Below are 21914 nucleotides of genomic sequence, written 5' to 3'. Positions count from 1 at the left end.
CCCTGCCGAGATTTGCCCACAATTGACAGGGAGTTCGTGGGCAGCTGCTTGACCCTCCCCACAGAGCCATGTTGTCCCCGAGCTCCAGCACGGTGCTTGGGGGACGTGGGACATCCTCTCCGTGCCCTTCCACTGCCCTCGCACCCAGCGGTGGTGGCATCGCTGTCACTGCTGTCACGTTAGGCATTTCGTTAGACGGCTGCAAATGTGTATGGGGAGAGGTGGGCCACACTCATTCTTCTGCATGTGGATTTCCATTGTCGCAGCACCATTTGGTGAAGAGACTCTTCTTTCCCCATTGAATGGACTTGGTGCCCTCGTCGAAAGTCAACTGGCCACAGATGTATAGATTTATCTGTAGACGCCCAATTCTATTCCATTGGTCTATATGTCTATCATTATGCCAGTACCACACTGTTTTAATTAGTGTAGCTTTGTAGTAAGTTTTGAAATTAGGAGATGTGGTCTTCCAACTATGGTTTTTTTTCAAGATTGTTTTGGCTATTCAGGACCTTTTCAATTTCATGTGATTTTGAGGATCAGCATTTCTTTTTCTGCAAAAAAGGCTGCTGGGAATTTGGTAGGATTGCTTTGAATTTGTAGATCATTTTAGGCAGTAGTAACATCTTCATGATATTAAGTCTTCCAATCCATGAACACAGAATGTCTTTTCATTTATTTAAGTTGTCTTTAATTTCCTTCAGCAACAGTTTTTAGTTTTCAGTGTACAAGTCTTTCACATCCTTGGTTAAATTTATCCCTAGATATTTTATTCTTTGAGATACTATTGTAAATGGGATTGTTTTCTTGATTTCCTTTTCAGATTGTTTATTACTGGTGTGTAGAAACCCAACTGACTTCTGAGTGTTTATCTTGTACCCTGCAACTTTCCTGAATTTGTTTATCAGTTCTAGTAGCTTTCTTGTAGATTCTATGGGGTTTTCCATGTATAGGATCAAATAGGGATAATTTGACTTCTTCCTTTCCGATTTGATGCCTTTTATTTCATTTTCTTGCCTGATGGCTCTAGCTGGAATCCAGTACAATACTGAATAAAAGTGGTGACAGTGGGCATCCTTATCTTCTTCCTGATCTCAGGGGGAAAGCTTTCAATGTTTCACCACCGTCGAGTGTATTTTCTGTGGGTTTTTCATAAATGCTCTTTATTACATTGAGAAAGTTCCCTTTGATTCCTATTTTTCTGAGTGTTTTTATCACGAAAGGATGTTAGATTTTGTCAAATGCTTTTTCTGCAGCAATTGAGATGATCATGTTTTTCCTTCATTCTATCAATATATGGTGTATTATATTGACTGACTTTCTTATGTTGAAACCTTCTTGCATTCCTCGAGTAAATCTCACTTGGTCATGGTGTGTTGGCTTTGTTTTGCCTGTATTTTCTTAAGGACTTCGGCATGTATATATTCATAAGGTAATTTTATTTTCCCTTGCTGTCTTTGTCTTTTTATCTGGCTTTGTTATAGGTTAATGTCGGCCTTATAGAATGAGTTTGGAAGTAATCCCTCCTCTTGTGTTTTTTGGAAGAGTTTGAGAAGGACTGGTATTAAATCTTCTTTTAAATGTTTGGTAGAATTCAGGAGTGAAACCTTCTGGTCTTGGACTTTTCTTTATTGGGAGATTTCTAAGTACTGATTCAGTCTCTTTTTATAGGTCTGTTGAGACTTCCTGTTTCTTCTTGCCCTAGATTAGGTAATTTGTATGTATCAAGGAATTTGCCCATTTCATGTGGGTTTTCTAATTTGTTGGCGTGTAATTGTGCATAGTACCCCCTTATAAGCCTTTTTGTTTCGGTAAGATCAGTACCAATGTCCCCTTTGATCCCTGATTTTAGTTATTTGTGTCTTCTCTGTCTTTTTCTTTGTCAGCCTGGCTAAAGCTTTGTCAATTCTATTGATCTTTTACAGAAACCAACTTTTGGTTTTGTTGATTCTATTGTTTTTCTATTCTCTATTTCATTTTATATCTGCTCTAGTCTTTATTTCCTTATTGCTACTAACTTTGGGGTTGGTTTGCTCTTCTTATTCTAGTTAGTTTAGGTGTGAACTTAGGTTATTGATTTGTGATCTTTTTCAGTGAAGCTGTCTAGAGCTATAGATGTCCTTCTGAGCACTGCCTTCACTGCATCCCATAAGCGTTGGTATGCAATACTTCTTGTTTTCTTTGTCACAAGATATTTCCTAATTTCCCTTGTGATTTCTTCTATGACCCATTGGTTGTTTACTAGTGTGTTGTTTAATTTTCACATATTTGTAGATTTTCCAGTTTTACTTCTGTTACTGATTTCTAGTTTTATCCCATTGTTGTCTGAGAAGATCCTTTGTGTGATTTTAATATTTTAAAATTTACTGAGATTTAGTTTGTGGCCTAACATACAGTCTGACGTGGAAATGTTCCATATGCACTTGAGGAGGTGTGTCCTGTGGGTGGAGTGTTGTAAACGTGTCCATCATGTCTCAGTGGTTGATGGTGGTGGTCAAGTCCTCCTTCCTTTTGGAGCTTCTGTCCAGATGTTCTGTCAACTCCTAACAGTGGTGTATTGAAGTCTCCAACTGTTATTGTAGAACTGTCTATTTCTCCCTTTAATTCTGTCAGCTTTTGCTTCATATATTTTTGGGTTCTGTTGTGAGGGGCATATAGTTTATAATCATTATAATTTTGATTATATTATAAAGATATGATATCCTAATTTGTCTCTGGTAGTCTTTTTTGACTTAAAGACTTGCTGTCTGCCAGTAACATACGCAGTGCAGTTCTCTTTTTGTGTCCTGTTTGCATGGAATGTCTTTTTCCACCCTTTGCTTTCAGCCCTCCTTGTACCTGCGGTGAGTCTCTTGTAGGTGGCATATAGGTGGATCACGCTTTTCATCCGATCTGCCAGTCTCTGCCCTTTTTAAAAAAATATATTAGCTTTATTGAATATAATTCATGTACCATACAATTCATCCATTTAATATGTCCATGGTTTTAGTACATTCACAGAGTTGTTCTCCTATCAGTCATGACAGTCAATTTTAGGACAGTTACATCATCCCAAAAAGAAATCTCCAAATCTACAATTTTGAAGTGAATTTATTTTAAGGAATTTTAAGGTTTAATCAGAAAGCTCTGAAGTCTTTTTTTCCCCCTTTAAACCACATTCTAACATCTTTAAAATGTATTTTGGCAATATTTAAATCAATTTGTTTTAGTGAAGTGGTATATTTTTATGGAAAATTCATTGTTGAGCTCTAGATCAGAGACATGTTTTTCAGGTTATTTGAAAAAACTACTTCCTACTGTTCAATTATTCTAATTGCAGCAGTGTAACTAAGAAGGAAAACTCAGGTTGAAGTTTGTGTGTGTGTGTGTGTTCCAGTAAAACTTTATTTATAAAAACAGGCACCTGACTTGTGGGCCATATTCTAGAGCAGTGAATATAATTAGAACGAGTTTAAATCTCAGAGTTCCCAGATTCTTTTTTTTAAATGTAATTTTATTGAGATATATATTCACATACCATATAATCCATCCAGAGTGTACAGTCAGTGGATCATAGTATCATCATACAGTTGTGCATTTTAATAGGGGAGTTTAATCCACTGACGTTTAAGGTAATAACTGAGACGGAATTACTTCTGCCGTTGAGCTGTTTTTGGTATGTCTAGTATGTTGTTCTTCAGTTACTCCGTCACTTCCCTTTTTTTTTTGTATTTAGTTGCTCCTTTTGTAGTGTGCCATTTTAATTTCCTTCTTTCCTTTTCTCTACATTTTTTAGTTATTTTCTTAGTGGTCACCTTTGTAATTTTAACGTCTTAAATAACAAGCTAGTTCGACTAGTACTAACCTAGTTTCAGTAGTTTACAAACTGTCTACTCCTATATATCTCCCTCTTTGTATTATTATTGTGTCAGATTATATCTTTGTACATTGTATGCCCATTAACATAGATTTAACACATTGTTTTACAATTTACCTGTTAATTCTTTATAGGGATGAAAAAGCAGTTATATCTTTGTACATTGTATGCCCATTAACAAAGATTCAACACATTGTTTTACAATTTACCTGTTAATTCTTATAGGGATGAAAAAAGCAGTTTCAAACTAAAAGTACACTCCTACTGGGTTTTATATTTTCCTATTTAGTTACCTTTACAGGTATTCTTTATTTCTTCTTATGGCTTTGATTTCCTGCCCAGTGTCCTTTTATTTCAACCTGAAGGACTTACTTGAGCATTTCTTGAAGGGCCCGTCTTCTCGTAATGAAGTGTGAAAGTTTGCTGTTAAAATGCATTTCGTAAATGAGACAGTTTAAAAAATTTTAGACAGAATAAAGTAATCCATGATTTTTTAACTATGTCATTATTTTGGAGGCATCAAGTACCAGGGGACTTAGTGTCAAAAACTGTTTTTTTTTTGCAGCAGTTTATTGTGAAACTTTTCAAACATAGAGAAAAGTTGAAAGACATTTACACGGTGTATCCACGACCTAGATTCAGTCGTTAACAGTTTATTATACTTGGCTTGTCACATCTCTCTCTCATCTATCCATCCATTAATCCTTTTTTTTTTTTTTTAAGCATTTCCAGTAACATCAGTTCATTTCCTTCTAAAAACGTCAGCATGCAAATCATTAAGTAGAGCTCAACATTTGGTTTACAGTGTTTTTCATTTGAGGTAAAACTTAAACCCAGTGAACGACAAGTCTTGACGGAACACTCCCGAGCTCTGGCGACGCAGCCCCGGCCCCCGTCCGTGCTTCAATGTCACTGTCGCCCCGGCGGGTCCCCCCCTCCCCCTGGGGGCAGCCCCCCCTCTGACCAAGGACGGGTGTTGTTTGCTGAGTGCAGTTTAGGTGTCTTAGAAGAGCCTAACTAAACGTGAGTGCTAACGGGTCGAACCGTTTTCCCCACCCTGCCTGGCTCACAGGGTCTTGACCATGTTCACAAACAGAGAGTGGCCGAAGTGCTCAACGACCCCGAGAGCCTGGAGAAGCGCCGGAGCCGGGAGAGCCTGCACGCCGACGTGGTGAAGTACGAGAGCGGCCCTGACGGAGGGGAGGAAGTGAGTATGAGCGTAGAGTGGAGCGGGGTAAGTACAGCGCACAGTCGGGGAGAGTCCGGGCGCCCGTGTCTGTCCCACGCCAGCTCTCGCCAGAGCACCTTCCAGTACTTTCTCCTGTCTTCCATGCTCAGACAGTACACTTTTTCCAAATTCAGTGCAAATTAAGCTTTTTGTAAGTTCTTAACCTTTGCTAATACTGAGATCTGTTATTTGTTTCAAGCAGTAATTCTTCTTAGGAACCTCATAAGCTGTTTGGCTTAACTTTGAGCACTTACATGCTGATTGAGTGTCCTGGTTATTTCACACATAATCCATACTCTGGTTTTATTTTAGTATGAAGAATAGTAACTAACTCGCTTTTTGACTCACCCATTTTCACTGCTAACCTCAGTGCTCCTAATTTCACTGACCAGACTGCTGTAGGTTTTGTTAGAATTAATGAAAATGCCTAAAAGGAAAATGATGTTTAAAATGGAATTTGATTTTAGAAAAAAAAATAGCTTAGCAAAAACGTTGGGTAGCTGCTTGTCTTCAGGCGCCCCTCGGTCCTGATGCTGTGTGCTCCCCATGAGCGGCCACCAGTGGCTCAGGCTCTCCCCGGCACCTGCCCACGCGTCTCCGGTCTGCAACGCATGTCCTTTTGCAGTGGGTCGTCCTCCGAGAGGCTGGACGGCTGTCCCCGGGCGCTCACCCGGTCACCCCTGTGGATGCTCTGCCCACTGCTGTCCGTCCATGGTTCCCAAAGAGCATGTGGGTTTCTGGACATTTCTTTCTAGTGAATTTTTGTAACACATGGGTAATTTTTCTTGACCATTGAGCTGGTTTCTTTGGAATTTTGCTTTAATCAGGGAGTGCAGAATGCAGTTCGCTTTAAGGCACCGAGGGCATTATGTCGTTTTTGTGAAGTTACAGTAGTTGCAGTTTGATTAATTATAATTTGCGGATGTTTTGCCAAATAAGTCATTTTTGGACTGTTCTTACAATCTGTCTGACTTTTGAATCTCTATTCTTCAAGATTTTCTCTAGATGTAGCAATTTGGAAAGGATTACCATTTTAAATAAACATTTTGTAAAAAATGGTGGTCAGAATTTCAGGGAGAAGGGTTCTTTTGCCTCTGATCTAGCAGCTTCCTTGGCTTTGGTTTTCTCTGTGCCAAGACAACCAATCAGCATCGCTTTTGATGATTTAACCCCTGTGGGCAGTGGTCCAAAAATATGGTGTCGAGAGAGTAGCTCTCCACGTGTCCCAACCCCGGCAGACTGTGTGCTGTGCTCTCCCCTTGGCCACAGGTCCCTGCATGCTTTGTGTCTTAGGACAGGGCCTTCTCTCTCGTCGTTGGAAGAGATGCTCTAGAATGAAGTTCTGGAGGAACTTTTTTGAGACAGTATTTCTAGGTCAATATTTATATGAAATCGTATGATAATAAAGTTGTTGACAACTCAGAGTTCTAGTACTGTCTTAAAGACCAAGAGATGAGGATGAGGAAAGCTGCTTTTGCCCTACTGCTGTAAAGCCTCCCTGTTGGCCAAGAGTTTTGCCTCGTGGAGGAATTTGTGGGAGGGCTTATCGGTCGGTTTTGCAGCTGGCGTTGTGGAGGCAGTGGGGAAAAGCAGCTACTCCTCTGCATGTGTACTGGTTTTCTTCTTTCATTTCCCATTTCTTATTTCCTTTCTCACTTCTGACAGATTTTTGCTTAGAATACTCACTATGATTTTGGTGTCCTTTTATTCTCTTCAAAATTCTTTTCTCAGATAGTGACATGACAGCTTTCTTTTCGGAGGCAATGAATGCCCTTTGTCTTTTAGAGACTGAGTGGCTCTACATCTGATAAAATCCATTCCTGGTTCCTGAGTCCGTGGGTTGACTGATCACTTCAAGAACCTGTAAATCTTGGGTGCTCTAGTCCAGTGGTCTCTAAACTCATTTTGAGCAGAGCAGGGGACCCTTCATCACACGCAGGGCCCTGCCCAGACGAGCTGGGGGGCGGCGGGGGCGGCGCTCAGGCCCTGGTGGCCGGGCCATGCACAGCTGGAGGGCCCAGATGGTCGTGCTGAGCTCAGAAAACATCCAGTGTGAATTTTATTTCAGGAATACTTTTAGGATTTAAAAAAGGCCATAAAGGCTGGGTGATTTTTAAAATTGACTTTATTGAGGTCTAAGTCTTGGCAGGAAAAGGAGCCCACGTTCGTGTCGAGTTTGATGCAGAGCTTCATTCACACACAGCAGCACAGCCCAGGGACTCGTCTCTGTGCAGACCTTAGAAGAAAGGTTTCCGTGGTGGCTCTGTTTAAGTGAAGAGTTTCCCGAGATTACATGACAGATAGTCTAGAACATCACTATTTAGAACCACGATTTTTCTATATTATGCAATCAAGATAGAACTAACGGGGCATCGGGGCAGACGTGCAGACCACAGCTGTCGGCCATGGCCGCGGTCTAAAGAGGCAGCGTTCTTGTCCCTGCTTATGTCCTGTCCGCTAACAAGGGCTTGCTGTACGTTCACAGTGAGAAAAAGCCGTTTCAGTTTTATTTTATACTGAGTTTCTGCATAAGATTTTAAGTTTAAAAAAGGATTTCAGGGCTTTAGAAAAGTCTGAAGCCTGCTGCCTTGGGGACGGGCAGCTGTGAGTTCATAGGAGACGGCGGGCAGTGGCTGGACTGCTGCTGGGTGAGTGGCAGCAGCCGTTTACGCCAGGCACTAATATCTTCAGAAAGAGGGTGATGGGATGGGAGAAAGCGCCCGAGATCATCGTAGCTGTTCCCTTAGACGCTGGAATTGTGTCAGCACAGAACTGAAGTACATGTTTTTAGAATAGAAGAAAAGCAGTGTGACTGGGCATAGGAAGTGTTTTGAATCAGATTCATCATATGGTAGATAGCCTGCTTAGGGGAGTGCAGTTCTCTTCTGTTGGAAGAGTCACTGTTGGATATGAATCTGAATTAGGATTTTGTGGTCTTGCTTCTGAAACCTGAGGTGCTGCGTGCACATAAGTCATTTTCTGATCACATCGGGTTTCCTTTAGCCTCTGTGCACGTGGCTTTGTGTGCACCTGCATTCAGGTCCCCACCGGGAGCCTCTGGGGTACCCCGGGCTGGCTGGCCAGGACACACTCAGCATGACATCCCCTCTAGACCCATAACTAAAGAGCACCTGTCTTACATTCGCAGTGGAGCCTGAAGTCTGGAAATCAGTCCCCCTCCGTTTTCAGCTTGACAGTTCTCTGTTGGATTCCTGCCAAGCAGTTCCACCCTCACCACCCCTTTCTGTTTATATTCTCCCAGTGTTAATATTTCTGAAAGTTTTTAATACACTAAATTCTTACCCAGGATTATTGGGTAATGGGATATACTGGTTAATTAGAGATAGATTCATTTTTAGTTTTGAAATACTATACTAGAGAAACAACTAGAATGTAACAAAAAGAACACTATGAAAAACACCAAATGGTCTGAATCCTACCTTACAGACAATAATTACTGCTCTGCTTTTTTAACCAGCACTTTATACTATTCATTTCTGTTAAGAAACCCACTTTTTGGTGTGACTGTTCTTTCACATAAAGAAGTAGATGTTGAGAAAGTGTTTAAATGCAGCTCCCAGGCCCCAGCCCACATGGACTGCAGTCAGCCTTGTGTGGCTTGGCAGGTCATCCCTCCGGCACTCACAGGGCCCAGCTCACCGCGGAGGAGCAGGCGGGGGGCTGCCCACCCTGGCTGCCCACCCTGGCTGCCGGCTACATGGCCCTTCCCGTCCGCCCCACCAGGGGAGCCTGTGCTGCGTGCGTTTAATTAGAGATACTTTGAAATCATGGTGAAATTAAGTCTGAGACATACTGCTGGTTACGCATACGGGGACATTATAAGCAGCGTGACTGTAGAGCAGCTTGGATGTGGAAATGAGCAGGAATTGTGTGTTTATGGAATTACAGAGACATTTGAACAGCCTTTTCTGAAGAGCAGCAAGAACTTTACTGATGTTTTCTTGTCCTCCCGCCATTCTTGGGGAGTTCGTAACAAGTTTTATTTTTCCATTTTAAGATGAGAAAAATGAAGCTCGGGCTGGTTAAATGACTTACTCAGCGTCCATGGTGAGTCAGAAGCGGCAGGGCATGGGGCCTCCCGGCCGTCAGTGCTTCTGTGCTGGACGCTGCCCGCTTGTGGGCCCCACGGTGCCCTGCTGCCGTTGGAATGTGTTGCCTGTAGTTCATTTCCCATGACCAACTGCATGTTTAAAAGTCAGTGGTTTCTTAAGGTTTCTGAAATGTCTAAAATGTTACCAAGAATGAAAGTCATATCTGTTTCCAGGGAGAACCGTGTAGTTTAGGAATATAAAAGATTTCTGACAAATTAAAGCCTAAATGAATGTGCACTTCCTATTGAGCCTTTTATTTTGGTCACTATAGATGTTTTCCACTGTCGTATCTCCTTTATGTGCACTTACTTGAAAACACCTTTTATAGCAAGTAAGTAGCAAGGAGATTTCTAACGTGCTGCTAATCCATCCTCTGAAAATGCTGAATTTTATTTTGAAGGCTATTAGGCATTAACTAGTTTAGATGATGTAAACTTTAACATAAGGCCCAGTACCTATTCTGTACTCAGATGACAGACGCAGGCAGAAGATAATCCCAAATACTAAAGTGATTAAAAACGCTGCTTAGTTTTTGTGACCTAGAAATACCGTAAGCAGGCTGTGCTACGTGGAAACCTGTTGAACCTTTTCTCGCAGCAGTTTCATGTGGCCTTTCTCTCTCGTTTCTACCTGACAGGCCTAGCTGCCTTTCGTGACTCTTACGCTGTCTCCTGCATGACGGGCGGCGCACCTTCGAGCTTTCCCTCTCTCTGCAGCACGACTGCCGCGTTTAGCAATCCCCTAGGATTCTTGTCAGAGCTGCGCCTCTCTCGACCGGCCATTCTTTTTGGTGCTGCTGTCCTTTTTGGGGGGGTTCCTTATTTCTGTATACACGTAGCTTTGCCAGATATGTACTTAGTAATATGAACTGTATTAATAAAAACCATTTACTGTGTAATACACGAGTTTAAAAATTAAGAACGATTAGCTGTTTGCTTTGATAACAGGTAGTTGACAGTGTCCCACAGGTGTCCTGCAGCGGCAGAGGGTGACTGTTGACAGTTGCCCACCTGGGAGCGCCAGGCACGTGCCGTGTGCTCCTGTGCACCTGGAGACCTGCCGGGCACCCTGGGGCTGCGCTGCTCCACCGGGGTACTCGGAAGTAGCATTTGCTGTTTAGTCTTTGTGTGAGATTGTGGCACTTCTGCTTTTCTCTCCTAATCTTTAAGTGTTGAGTGATTTGTGTAGTTGTGTCTTTCTAACTTCTAATAAACTCACTCTGACTGACCTTGTCTCGGTGTCTGTCTGCTCCTTATAGCCTGTGTAGCTTCTAGAATCACCTCACCGAGGGACTCACTGCGAATAAAAGTGCTATATCCATATTCTTTTCCACTCTGTGCTGTTGATCTTCATATCCAGATGCTGCTAGGCACTTCCGATATTAAGCTCTGAATCAGTTATAACAAAAGCCGGGCTGCTCTTTTAGCTTGCTTCCTATATGGGGGTCTGAGGACTTTTAGTTATTTGTACAGAATGCGAATTTAATTTAATTTTCTAACCACATTTACGGTCAACATTTAATAAAACCATTCTGTAAGGTTTTCTGAAGAAACAGTACATCTTAGGTATTACATTTAGATGAAGTTGTTAAAGGATGTTGCCTTTGTCAGATCTGAATGTTTGGGGTTCCATATACTGTTACCCGGAGCAGAGGCTTATGTATTTATTACCTGTGGAAGTTGATTTTGATGATATTCCTAGAAGGTGCCTTAATTTTCTTGAGACTTTTCTCGTGTGTGGTTTTCTTGTCTCAAAACACCAATATACTTAATTTTCCTCGTGGGATGTCGTTACTTTTGTTCAGCTGAGCTTCTTCATGATCAGAGGTTTTCATGGTCATTGGGTTTTCTTTAGTGAAATTAAAAACGGATGTCTATTTAAAGTGTGTTCATGTACATGAGGAGTTGGCGATTTCCGTAGGAACTGTGTTACCAGCAGATCACTGGGGGGCAGGCCCGCTGTGGTGGGAGTCCCCGTTTCGTGTGGCTTTGCCTCTCGTGGGGCTGGGGGAGGGCTGTGTGCAGGGGGCAGGGTGGAACCATCTGCAGCTTCACATTTGTTCACGTTTTTTTCAGGATGGCACTGGATCTTTAAAACGCAGTGGTTCCTTTAGCAAACTCCGGGCTTCCATTAGACGCAGCAGTGAGAAGCTGGTTAGGAAGCTGAAGGGAGGAAGTTCACGAGAGAGTGAACCAAAGAATCCTGGGTAATTATCTTTTCCTGGCTCTGCTGATGTTTGCTGCTGCTCCTCCTCCCCCCAGACAGTGCCTGAGGCCGTTTCTCTCCTAGCACAGTATTTCTCACCCATGGATTTCAGAAGAAAATATTCCAGCCCAATGCCCTTAAGCAGTTGAAAGATTTAGTAGTTTCAGTTAATTTTTTTCCCCTGGGATAGGGTGAGAAATAATTGGGAAATTTCCTGTTTAGGGGTTAAAAGAGATAAGGTCTTTAAAAGATACTTACGGAATTCTTGTGTTTTTTTGTTGCATGTCAGAGAAAGCCTTAGCAGTGAAAATTGGGAGTTTAGTATTAAAACATTGAGCATATTAAATGTTTACTCTAGAGAGATGTATTTTTTTAAGTTAGCCATTAGTTTAAATCCTTTAAAATTCGTTTTAATCTTTTAAAATCAGATTGTGAGCTGTGGCTGAACTAAATCTCATACAGGTATTGCTATAGGGAGAAAAAAGTTTTAAATAGAAGGATCACAATTTAAAGATGTTATTGTAAGGAATTTCTTTAGGAGATCTGTTTTCCATATGTTTAAAAAAAGTTTAAGTCAGGGGTCTCAGAGTCTTCTGAGCAGTAAAATTTAGGTTGCAAAGAAATTTGGAGCCTAAAATGTTCGTATTTTTGTAAGATGTATCAAAGAGAGGGCTCTCTATTCATCTCTGTAACATTGCCACCTGTTTCAGGGTTATTTCTGGTAAACTGTCTCCTGTTTTTGAATGCTTTTCTCACAGAAGCACTGTTCTGCCAGCTGTTTGTATAACTCTGGCTTTCTAAATGGTACCTAAGTTTTAAAGCTTGATTCTTGGTAAAACGACTTTAAGAGTGAGTCCACCACCCGTGTTTCATCTATCCAGTCTCGTTCCCCTGTTGTCACCTGGGATCTAACTCCAGAGACCCCCATGCGACAGTCTCCTGGTTCACCTCCTCAGGAGCACCCTTTTTCCTCTAGAAGTCTGCTTGCAGACGAAAACTTTTCTTGATTGTTTTTGAAAGAGATGAGAGGAGTGATAGGACTTTTGGAAGCAGCAGCTGCCCGCTTCTTAAGTGTGTCCACAAGCACGCGTCCGTGGAGGGAGTTCTGGGAGCGCCGGATGTCTGGTGTGAGAACAGCCTGGAAGGGACCGGCTGGGAGGTCATCTGGGCTTCCGGCTGTCTCGGGGTAATTTGCAGGTCAAAAAGCCTGCAAAGAGACAAACGAACTCTTCTTTGGGAAAGCAGGTTCTAAACTGCCCTTGAAATAAAGTGCTTGTATTTTAAAATACTAATTTCCAGATTACTGTCTGCCTCTGCAAATTATGAAAGATTACAATGTTTTTCTTGCAGCAGTATGAGGAGTCTGGACAGATGTTTGTATTAGTGCTTGGTTTCCCTTCCTGTAAATGAAATGATAAGCAGAAGTGACTGGAGAGCCACAGTGCTGTGCACTTACACTAAGGAAGTACTCGGGCTAATTGCAGTTCTGGATGTTTTGAAGCCTTTTAAATGCAAACTCTAAATCTGGCACTTGGTCCAGTAACATAGACCCCACTTCCTACGTGGGAGAACTCAGGAGTTTTCTTTCTGTTTCTTCCATGTCTCCTTTCTGTCTTTACCATGATAAAAAATGTAACAGGTGCAGACATTCCCGAAATAGAGAACTGTGGTAAACACTGCACACTGCAAGCCAGACCTGGTGTAAAGGAGACACACACTTGCACATGCGGACACTTTTCATATATTATATTGACCAAATAATAATGTTACCTTACTGACATTAAATGACTTTGGAAATTGCATGCCCTTAAATGCATAAAACTGAACAATCTTTCCAAGTAAAATGAACTATTTTAGACCAGTGATTCTCAAATTTATGCAGATTCTCGGGGGGGGGTTGTTAAAACTCAGACTTCTGGCCCCACCCCCAAGTTTCTGATCCCCAGAATTTACCTTTCTAGAAAGTTCCGGGGCAGTGTTGGTGCTGCTGGTCTGAGAGTGGCTGGCCCAGGCACCCCGGGGCAGGCTGGCGCGCTGTGGGTAGAGCTCCTTCCGGTGTCTGAGGCCCCTGCCAAGGAGGAGGCTTGCACAGCTGGAGGGGTTAGAGGGAAGGTGGGTGAGAGGTGCCGGCCCTGACACTTCTCTGAAGGAAGAGGGAGTCTGAGTGGGAGGTGGTTATGCACAAGCAGTCTCGCGAGGACGGGGTGTGTGGACTTCTCAGGAAAGTCAGCTGGCCAATTAGAGGAGAGTAAGAACAAGTACATGCACAAGAATATAATTTTCTTGTGATTCGGTTGCCTTGTATACTTTGTCTCAGGTAGTTCCAGGTAGAGAAAGACGTGGGATGCTAGCCACGTCTCTGTGGGATCTGCTGGGACATTTTGGGGGTGAGTCTGACAGGGGCTAACTAAGGAAGGCCTCTGCTTTCGGGGTAGCTGTCCCCTCCATTCAGCAATTCCCAGGCACCTGCGGGCCGCAGCAAGCCGGCCTGGAAACCCCGCTCTGGTGTCCCTGTGAGCTTGACTGCGCTGACGTCACAGCTGCTTATTTGAACTAACTGCGAATGACGGTGTGGTGTTGGCTGTGTGTGTTGTCTGTAGTGCAGATTCAGAACCGGTCCTGTTCTCGCGTGCAGGATGACCCAGGCCCCAGCCCTCGCGCCCTCGTGGCTGGGGCAGCCCTGGGTGGGGGTGGCAGGGGCACGAGTCGCTTTAGGAACACCCATGGCTTAAAGATGGGCTATGGAGGCTTGCTGGGGATCTCGTTAGGCAATTTAAAGGTGCTGTACGGGAGAAAAAAGGCGTATACAAATCAGTTCATGTCTTTAAATTAAAGCCAGGAAATTTGTTTTAAAATTTGGTTTCTAAGTAAGGAAATATTGGCTTCAGAGTTTTACTAATGATGAAATTATTTGTTTTTTCCCAATTTTTAATATAGAAAAATACCTGAAATACAGACTATACGTATGCATCTTACCTTAAATCATGCGCTTTGAGTGTCCTGAACACGGTCACTCAGGGTGATTAGTTTTACACGAAACCCTGCGGTGCCCTTCCTGAAACTGCCCTGGCAGCACGGCTGCTGGAGGCACCAGCAAAGCTTCTTGGGAGCTGGAGAAGCCACGTTTTTAAGAGTGAAAATACGACAGTGCAGGTTTACATATGGTACTTTAAGGCAAGCCTTTTGCTGTGAATGAGATAGAGAAACTGTCCTCTTTCTTTCTACTGGGTGCTGACGCTAAATGCAAGTCAGACCTTGGCCTCCCCCATCAGGGGTGGGGTAGATGCCCCCTCATGGGTGTCCCCAGGGCCTCCCGGGGTCCGCTTGGGTTTCGGTGTTGTGGTGATAATGGAGACCCCAGGCCCACTTCATGTGTGTTCCCAACTCCTGGTGATGCTGTTCTGACGTTTGTCCTTGCATGTCCGCTGTCCTGGTTGCAGCATGAAGCGCGCCAGTTCTCTGCGTGTTCTGGACGTGGGCAGCAAGGCAGCCGAGGATCGCATCCAAGTAAGCAGCCGCCCGCTCGGTGCCGGGGCCCACAGGCGTGGCAGCCCTTCTGCCCGTGCCCCGCGGCTCGGGGCCCACTGTCGTGGTGACAGTGTGGTTTCAGCATTCACGTGTTTGATTCTTAGACAAACAGTCATCGTAATTACATTTTAGTATGCATAATGTTGCTATATGTATCATGAACAAACATTCTCAGTATATTAATGATCTTTAAAGTTTGAATTTTTAAAAAAATTTGACCTAATTAAAAGTTATTTAATTTAATTTGATATTACGTTAGTATCAAAGCTTGACCAATTATTCACTTGTATGATTTTAACCTCTAATCAGGTTATTATTAATTTATTGTGCAGTTAAGCCATTGTTCAATGTTTTAAAACTATTCAAATCTTTACTAATGTAACAGTGACTAACAGGTTGTTACTTTGACACTAAAATCTTTAGCACTTTGTCAGACTAAGTCACTGTCCAAGATGCAAACACGTCATGTTTCGTTTGTTTTACCTTCATGTTAAAACCTCTGGCATCTTATTCTCCATCAAAAATAGCCTTTAAAATTTCTTTTGCTCCTTTGTGCTGTCGGGTGCCAGGCCCCTTGGAGACTAGCTCGTGGCCTGTCTCTCGAGTGTGCCCAGCAGACGTGCAGTTCTGTCTGCAGGTGGCGTGGGCAATGCGCTGTGGCTCCTTGGCCACAGAGCTGCTGGCACTCATAGCCCCTTGGCAGCGACCGGCCTTCCCGATCCACCCCCAGCAGGCCGGCAGCTCTCCCCACTGCCGGGTCCAACCAGTAAGCTGTGCCTGGACCCTCGGCAGGAAGGGGCTCCCTGGGCGTGGGTGCTCGTCGCCTTCACCACCCCACCCCACCCCACGGGAGGTGGCCGTTGGCAGGCTGCCTTCCGCCAGGCCTTTGCTTGAGAGGTTGAACTACGTACGCTGGGTGGTTTCCTTTAAGCACCCTAGTAAGGAGAACAAACACAGATCTTTTTGTTTTAAAAAAGGTCTGAGTTGATACAGTCTCTTCAAACCCGATTTCTCTGTGCTGCCCTGTGCGTGTCTGAGCAGTGGGGCTGCCCCGTGCAGCCGCCGTGGCTGGTGCCTCGGCATCACTTGAAGCTTGCGCCATCAGAGGTACTGCATGAGGTATAACTGTTCCATTTGTTTTTTTTTCATGCAGGAACGAAATAAATGTCTGGCAGACTCGAGAGCTCTGAGTGCCAGCCACACTGACCTGGCCCGTCGAGGGTCCGGGCAGAGCTAGCTAAAACCCCCGAGACTAAAGAAGCACCGAGGCCCTCAAAGCTTGGCCCAGCCCCTCACCGCCCTGCACAGGGGGTGCTGGAGCGTAGACTCCTTGGCACGGATGATGGTTCCTTTCCTAGACAGTGACCTCCACCAACCACGGGACGTTTGCCTCTTAGAGAGCCCTGTGGCATCCACGCCCCAGAATTCTGTTAGCTGATCGGCAGCCCTGGGGACAGAGCCGCCAGGCGGAGGGGCGCCCGCAGCTGGCTCAGCACACAGGGAGCTGGGCGCTGCTGCCCGTGGACACTTGTTAACTTGCTGCCACCCCAGAACTGAGTTTCAATTCTAAGAGTACAATGAGGCTATGAATTAAGAAACTAGAATCCTTGTATTACATCCTTTTGGAATGACAAATGTTGAATGATCCATGGCAGTAATGCCTGAAATTTAGAGGAAAACGGTTAAGAAATGGGGAGAAATGAATCAGCTTCCTGGGAGGGGCTTCATGTCTTCTTGGTCTCTTTCCAAAGTCGTGGGCCCTGGGGTGCTGGCTCGCCTGGGGCCAGCGGCTCTGTGGGTGTCGGGGCGCTCACCCACCACGCCCGGGGTGTGTTCCCTCTCCCGGCGGCTTCTGTGTGCTTAGCATGTGGATGTGCACGGTTCATTCTTTAAAAGCTTTTCCTGTATAGAGTTAAGTAACAGGCTGGATTTGGATAGTAACATTTTCAATTCAACCCTCCGGCCTTATTTCTTAAGGTACTTTTTGGGACTGACTTGCAGATGAAGAGAATTCAAGGTGTGCAGTAATTCCAGAGTGATGAGCCGGAGCGCAGAGCCACCGCAGACTCGGGGCAGGGCGGGGTGTAGTCTCTGAATGTCGTCGGGTGTCCGTGTTCGAGGGGTGACATAACGGCCTGGGTGCGGTCCCAGCAAATATACTTTTTGCCCTCAGCTACAGGGAAGGGCCTCCTTAGGAGAGGGCTGGGCAGGGGCTGCCCACCACACCCGTCCCTGCAGAGCAGGGGCTGGAGGGAGCCGGCAGGTGAGGTGGTCACCGGGGGTTTTGTCACAGCAAGGCTGGGGTTCTAAATGTTTATGAAGACTCCGTCGGGCACCGTCCCGAGAGGCCAAAACCGTGCCCCCTTTCCGAGCTGCAGGCAGTTTACTTCTCATGGACTAAACGCAACTACAGAGGAGCTGAAAAAGTCCATTTGGTTGTGAGAAGGTCCCAAAGGACAAAAAACTAGAGCTTTGTCCCCATGGATCCTGTGGCTCTTTGAGAGTGACCTTGTGGTGCTCCAGGGTGATGTGACAGGCCCAAAAGCAGTTCATATCTGCAGGGCTTGTGACGTCCAGGAGGGGCCGCGGAGCGCTCCCAGGTCTCCCTCCTCTGTCCTCCTTCGCTCAAACGCTGATGCAGTGTATTTTAAACCCAGTTTCCCTTAGTGGCAGTTCTTTCTGGAAAAAAGCAATAGGCATTTATAAAGAATAAAAATCAGGCTATGAAATTTAATTTTAAGCTCCCAAATCTATGAGAACAGACAGCTTTTACCAGTGGCCTTTGTTGGACCTAACCTGGCCTCGAAGCTGCCTGGCCTGGCCCCCTCGTGAGTTGGGGATTGTCTCGGCAGTGCTGTGTGGACGCGTGTTCTGGGTCAGGGAACTCGGAAGGGTGTCAGAGAGGGTCTGTTGCAGGGGAATCTGCGGTGTCTGACTTCTGAACTTGCATCAGCATATAACTAAACCAGGGTGTACCCTATTTCAAATCTGGTAACAACCACAGTTTCTGCAGAGCAGCAGCAGGTACCAGCCGTCTCTCCACTTCACTGTCTCCCCTTCTGGTGAAGGGGCCCCTAGGTGAGGGCAAGCACCAGTTTCTACAGTTTCTCTCAAAGTCATGTTAAAGGCCCCCCAACTAGTGGATGGATGAACCGGCGAGAGCTGCTGGGGTGTCTGGAAGGCAGCTGCAGCGGCGGGCTGGGCAGGTGCGGGAGAGCAGGGCTCGCGAAGGGCGGGTGATGCACGGCTTCTCCGTCCCTCCCTGGCCTCTTCCCAAGGGCGGTGGGTGCGAACCACGCGGGTGTGGGGGCAGAGGACAGGGCACCGCCCCACGGCCCGCACGCGGGGGTGGCTGGGCGGGCAGAGCTTGGGCGTAGGGTTTATAGTACTGGAGGGATTCCGATAGTTTTTCTGGAATTAAAAAAATCCTATCATTTGATAGGGAAAGCTGCTAGGAATATCAGTATAATTAGAAATTCAGTGCTTACGGTAAAATACAAGTATTGCTAATGATATGTTTATAATTTATAGAGCAGATTTTTCATTCTCATAACTATTGTATTATCTTGGAAGGCATGTTACATTAACGAAACTATTTCTGATGTGTTAATATTTGCACTTATTTTTGAGCACTGTAATATTTATGTTTAGATTTCTGAAAACTAAAATGGCACTTAATATTCACACGACCAAAGCAAGCTTTGAGTGACTGTCCACATCTTGTGGGGTAGATGGCGTTATACACGTGAACTGGTCAGTACTCTGGGCTGAGACGTGAAGATGGGCATTTTGTTTAGGAAACTTCCCCCAGCATGGGGATGAGCTACAGTAGTTTTGAAGTGTTTAATAAAATAATGTGGCAGATGACACTGAGGGGTCACAGATCTCTACAGACTCGGCCTTTAGCCTCTGAAGACTGTGCTGTGTAACTAACACTTGGGGTGAGAAAAGTCTTTCCTACATGGGAGGCCCGAGACCCCGGCCCATTCCCTCCCACCTACTGCTGGGGGATGCTGAGTGGGCAGGGGTCCCACAGACACAGTGTCAGAAGAACGCAGAGGAGCCCCCACAGGCGTGTGCCGTGGGGTGGGGCCCGGCTCCCCAGACCCGGCAGGGGCTCCCGAGATGCTGCCGGGGCCGAGCCCCCGCACGACCGGTGGGTTTCTGCTTCCAGGGCTGTGTGTCCACTTCTGTTACGTGTACACTCTGTGTCTTGGACCTGTAGTTTTATTTCCTAATTACTGGTATGATTTGCTGAGAAAATCACTCGGTATTGCTTGTATTTAATCACAAAAATAAAATCTCTTATTTCCTGTTGTAAAGCCCCTGTGCTTTTGCAAGAAGACTATTTGTAAAAATTCAACCCCAAATGAGCTTCCTCCTGTCTTTATACCAGCGAGTCTTTAACTCTTTAGGTCACAGATGCTTTGAAACGCTGTTGAAAGTTGTAACTGGATCTTCCTGCCCTAGAAAAGTGCATAAGCAGAAACTGTAATTTCAGGGATTTACAGACCCCCCGCCTCGCCCCCTAGAGCTGCCTCTGAGAACTCCTCAGCCCTGACCTCCTGCACCCGTGGGTGCTCAGCCCTAGAGCAGACGGGCTGTGGGGTCACCAGCGGGGCTGGCCCGAGGGCCAGTGCCAGAACCAGATGGAAGCTAACCTTGGCTAAGCATCCATTTCCTAATCTGTGGAGTGGGTACAGCGGGGTTGTGGTGAGGGTGGTTAAGTTAACAGGACTATTCCAGGCCTCAGTGTCCGTACCTGAAAACGAGGGTAATAATAAAAGCACCTGCCAGAGAAGCACAGGCATGAAATGGCAGAGTAGGAAGTTCCACAGATTGCTCCGTCTACTAAAAAAATGAAAGAGCTGGACAGAGAGACTGGGATTGACTGGGTGGTGACCCCGGAACCACAGTGGACACTGGAACAACTACAGGAGCACCAGAGGAGGCAGACGCTGCCCAGGGTCCAGGTTTTGGAAAGCGCGAACAGCAGCCAGCTCCCATCGCCCAGCCCTGCGGCAGCAGCTGTGGATTCCGGCATGGCCCGGGGGTGGGGGGTGCAGGCCGGCAGAGGGCACCTCCTCCAAAAGTTGGGGTCTGGGGGACTCCAAGGCAGCAGTGTGGAAGCTGACCGATTTCAGCCTTCTGGGCAGCCGCGCATCCAGCCTCCCACCAGCGTCCAGGGAGGTGACGAGCTGGCTTTGTTTTCCTCCTGGGTGTGGACGTCTGCCCGGCAGGGCCTGGAGGGCACGGCCCAGACTCCAGCCTCGGGCTCTGCCCTCTGCACAGGAGCCGCTTCCGGCCTCACTCCAGCACCTGCAGGGACATGAAGAGCCTGTGCACCTCTTCCTCTTTTTCTGTTTTTGGTTGCTTGTTCTTTTTGCTTTTTCTGTGTTGTACTTTTGTGTCTAGTGAATCGCAGAAGACCAGGTAGAGATACTGGTTTCAGCCGTGAAAGCTGCAGCTTCTGGCTTCCTGCCAGCTCAGGACAAGCACCTTGGAGAGACGTGCACTTAGTTGTTATTTCTTGTGTTTTTTTTGTGTGTGTAGGGTGGGTGAGGGGTGTTTTGTGTTAGTTTTTGTTTTACCCCCCCCATTTCCTTTTTTTTTTTTCTTGTTGTTAGTCTGGTGGACTGAAAAGTGGAAGAACCAGATTTCCAGAGTGACCACAACATACTACTCAGAATGTCCAGTTCTCAACAATATTACAGAATCTATAAGGAGAGAGGAAAATATGGCCCAGTCACAGAAAAAAAGAGAATTCAGTGGGAAATATTCTGGAGGATGCAGTCTCTGGAATTACTAATCAAAGGTCTTGGAAGAACTCATAAATAGATCAATGAACCAAAGGAAAACAGGCAAAGAATTAAAAGAAATCAGGAAAACAATGTATGAAGAAAATGAGAATTTCAGTAAGATAGTAATTATAAAGAAGAACCACATGGTTATTCTGGAACACAAAAGTACAATAACTGAAGTGAAGAATTTAATGGAGGGAATCGAGCAGATTGGAGGATCCAGAAGTGAACTCAAAAACAAAACAACTGAAATTATCCAGGTTGAGGAGCAGATAGAAAAATGAATGAAAAAAAAACAGAGCCTGAAGAACCAGTGGGCTATCATCAAACGTACCAATGTATGCATTATAGAAGTCCCAAAGGAGAGAAAGAGATAGAAGGGCCAGAAAAACTGTTTGAAGAAATAATGGCAGAAAACTTCCCAAATCTGATGAAAGACACCAATTCAAGAAGCTCCATGAAGGCAAGCAGGTGAACCCAAACAGATCTACCCTGAGACTCAACTACGATCAAAATGTCTGATGCCCAAGGGCAAAGAATCTTAAAACCAGCAAGAGAGAAGCAACGTGTCACGTACAAGGGGTCCTTAGTAAGGTGAACACCCGAATTCTCAGTAGAAACCATGGCGGCCCAAAGGCAGGGGAAAGACACATTAAAGTGCTGAAAGAAAAAAAAAAACCACCCATGACCTGAAAATGATACACCTGGTAAAGCTAACCAGTCCTAGACTGAGGGCGCACATTACCACGAGGCCTGCCCTACAGCAAATCCTAAAGGGAGGCCTCATGTTGAAAGGAAAGGGCACTAGATGGTATCTCGATGCTGGATGAAAAGGTAAAGATCTCCGGTTTAAGTAAAAACATGGGTAAATAAATATAAAAGCCAGTATGATTTCATTTTCCACTTGTAATGCCCTCTTTTACTTCTTACAAGGCTTAAAATTCAACTGCATAACAAATATAAATCTTTGTTACTGGCACACTGTGCATAAAGATGTAATTTGTGACAACATAAAAGGGAGGGCTGGTGGGATGTAGGTACTACCTACTATTATAGGTACTGTGTAAGTGTAGGCTGTTGGAGGTAACACAAACTCTAAGTTATAATAGATTTGGTGCTAAGTGTAATCCCCTTAGTAACCATAAAGCAAAAATCTAAAAATTATACATGAAAGGAATGGATGG

General features: G+C 45.1%; 1 protein-coding gene across 29 annotated transcripts in view; it reads left to right on the top strand.

Annotated features, from left to right (window-relative positions):
* KLC1 (kinesin light chain 1) overlaps positions 1-21914 on the top strand; it is an 89040-nt gene that overhangs the window by 55600 nt on the left and 11526 nt on the right. For 2 of the 29 annotated variants that reach the window (XM_037831722.1, XM_037831721.1), the window contains exons 12-14: positions 4929-5090; positions 11272-11402; positions 14842-14908. In XM_037831722.1, coding sequence (XP_037687650.1) covers positions 4929-5090; positions 11272-11402; positions 14842-14908 — 360 coding nt within the window. The other 27 variants (XM_037831729.1, XM_037831728.1, XM_037831724.1 and 24 more) reach the window with 23 other exon arrangements.

Source organism: Choloepus didactylus, chromosome 4 (assembly GCF_015220235.1).
Source record: "Choloepus didactylus isolate mChoDid1 chromosome 4, mChoDid1.pri, whole genome shotgun sequence".
Taxonomy (NCBI): domain Eukaryota; kingdom Metazoa; phylum Chordata; class Mammalia; order Pilosa; family Megalonychidae; genus Choloepus; species Choloepus didactylus.
This window is presented reverse-complemented; position numbering and strand designations above follow the sequence as displayed.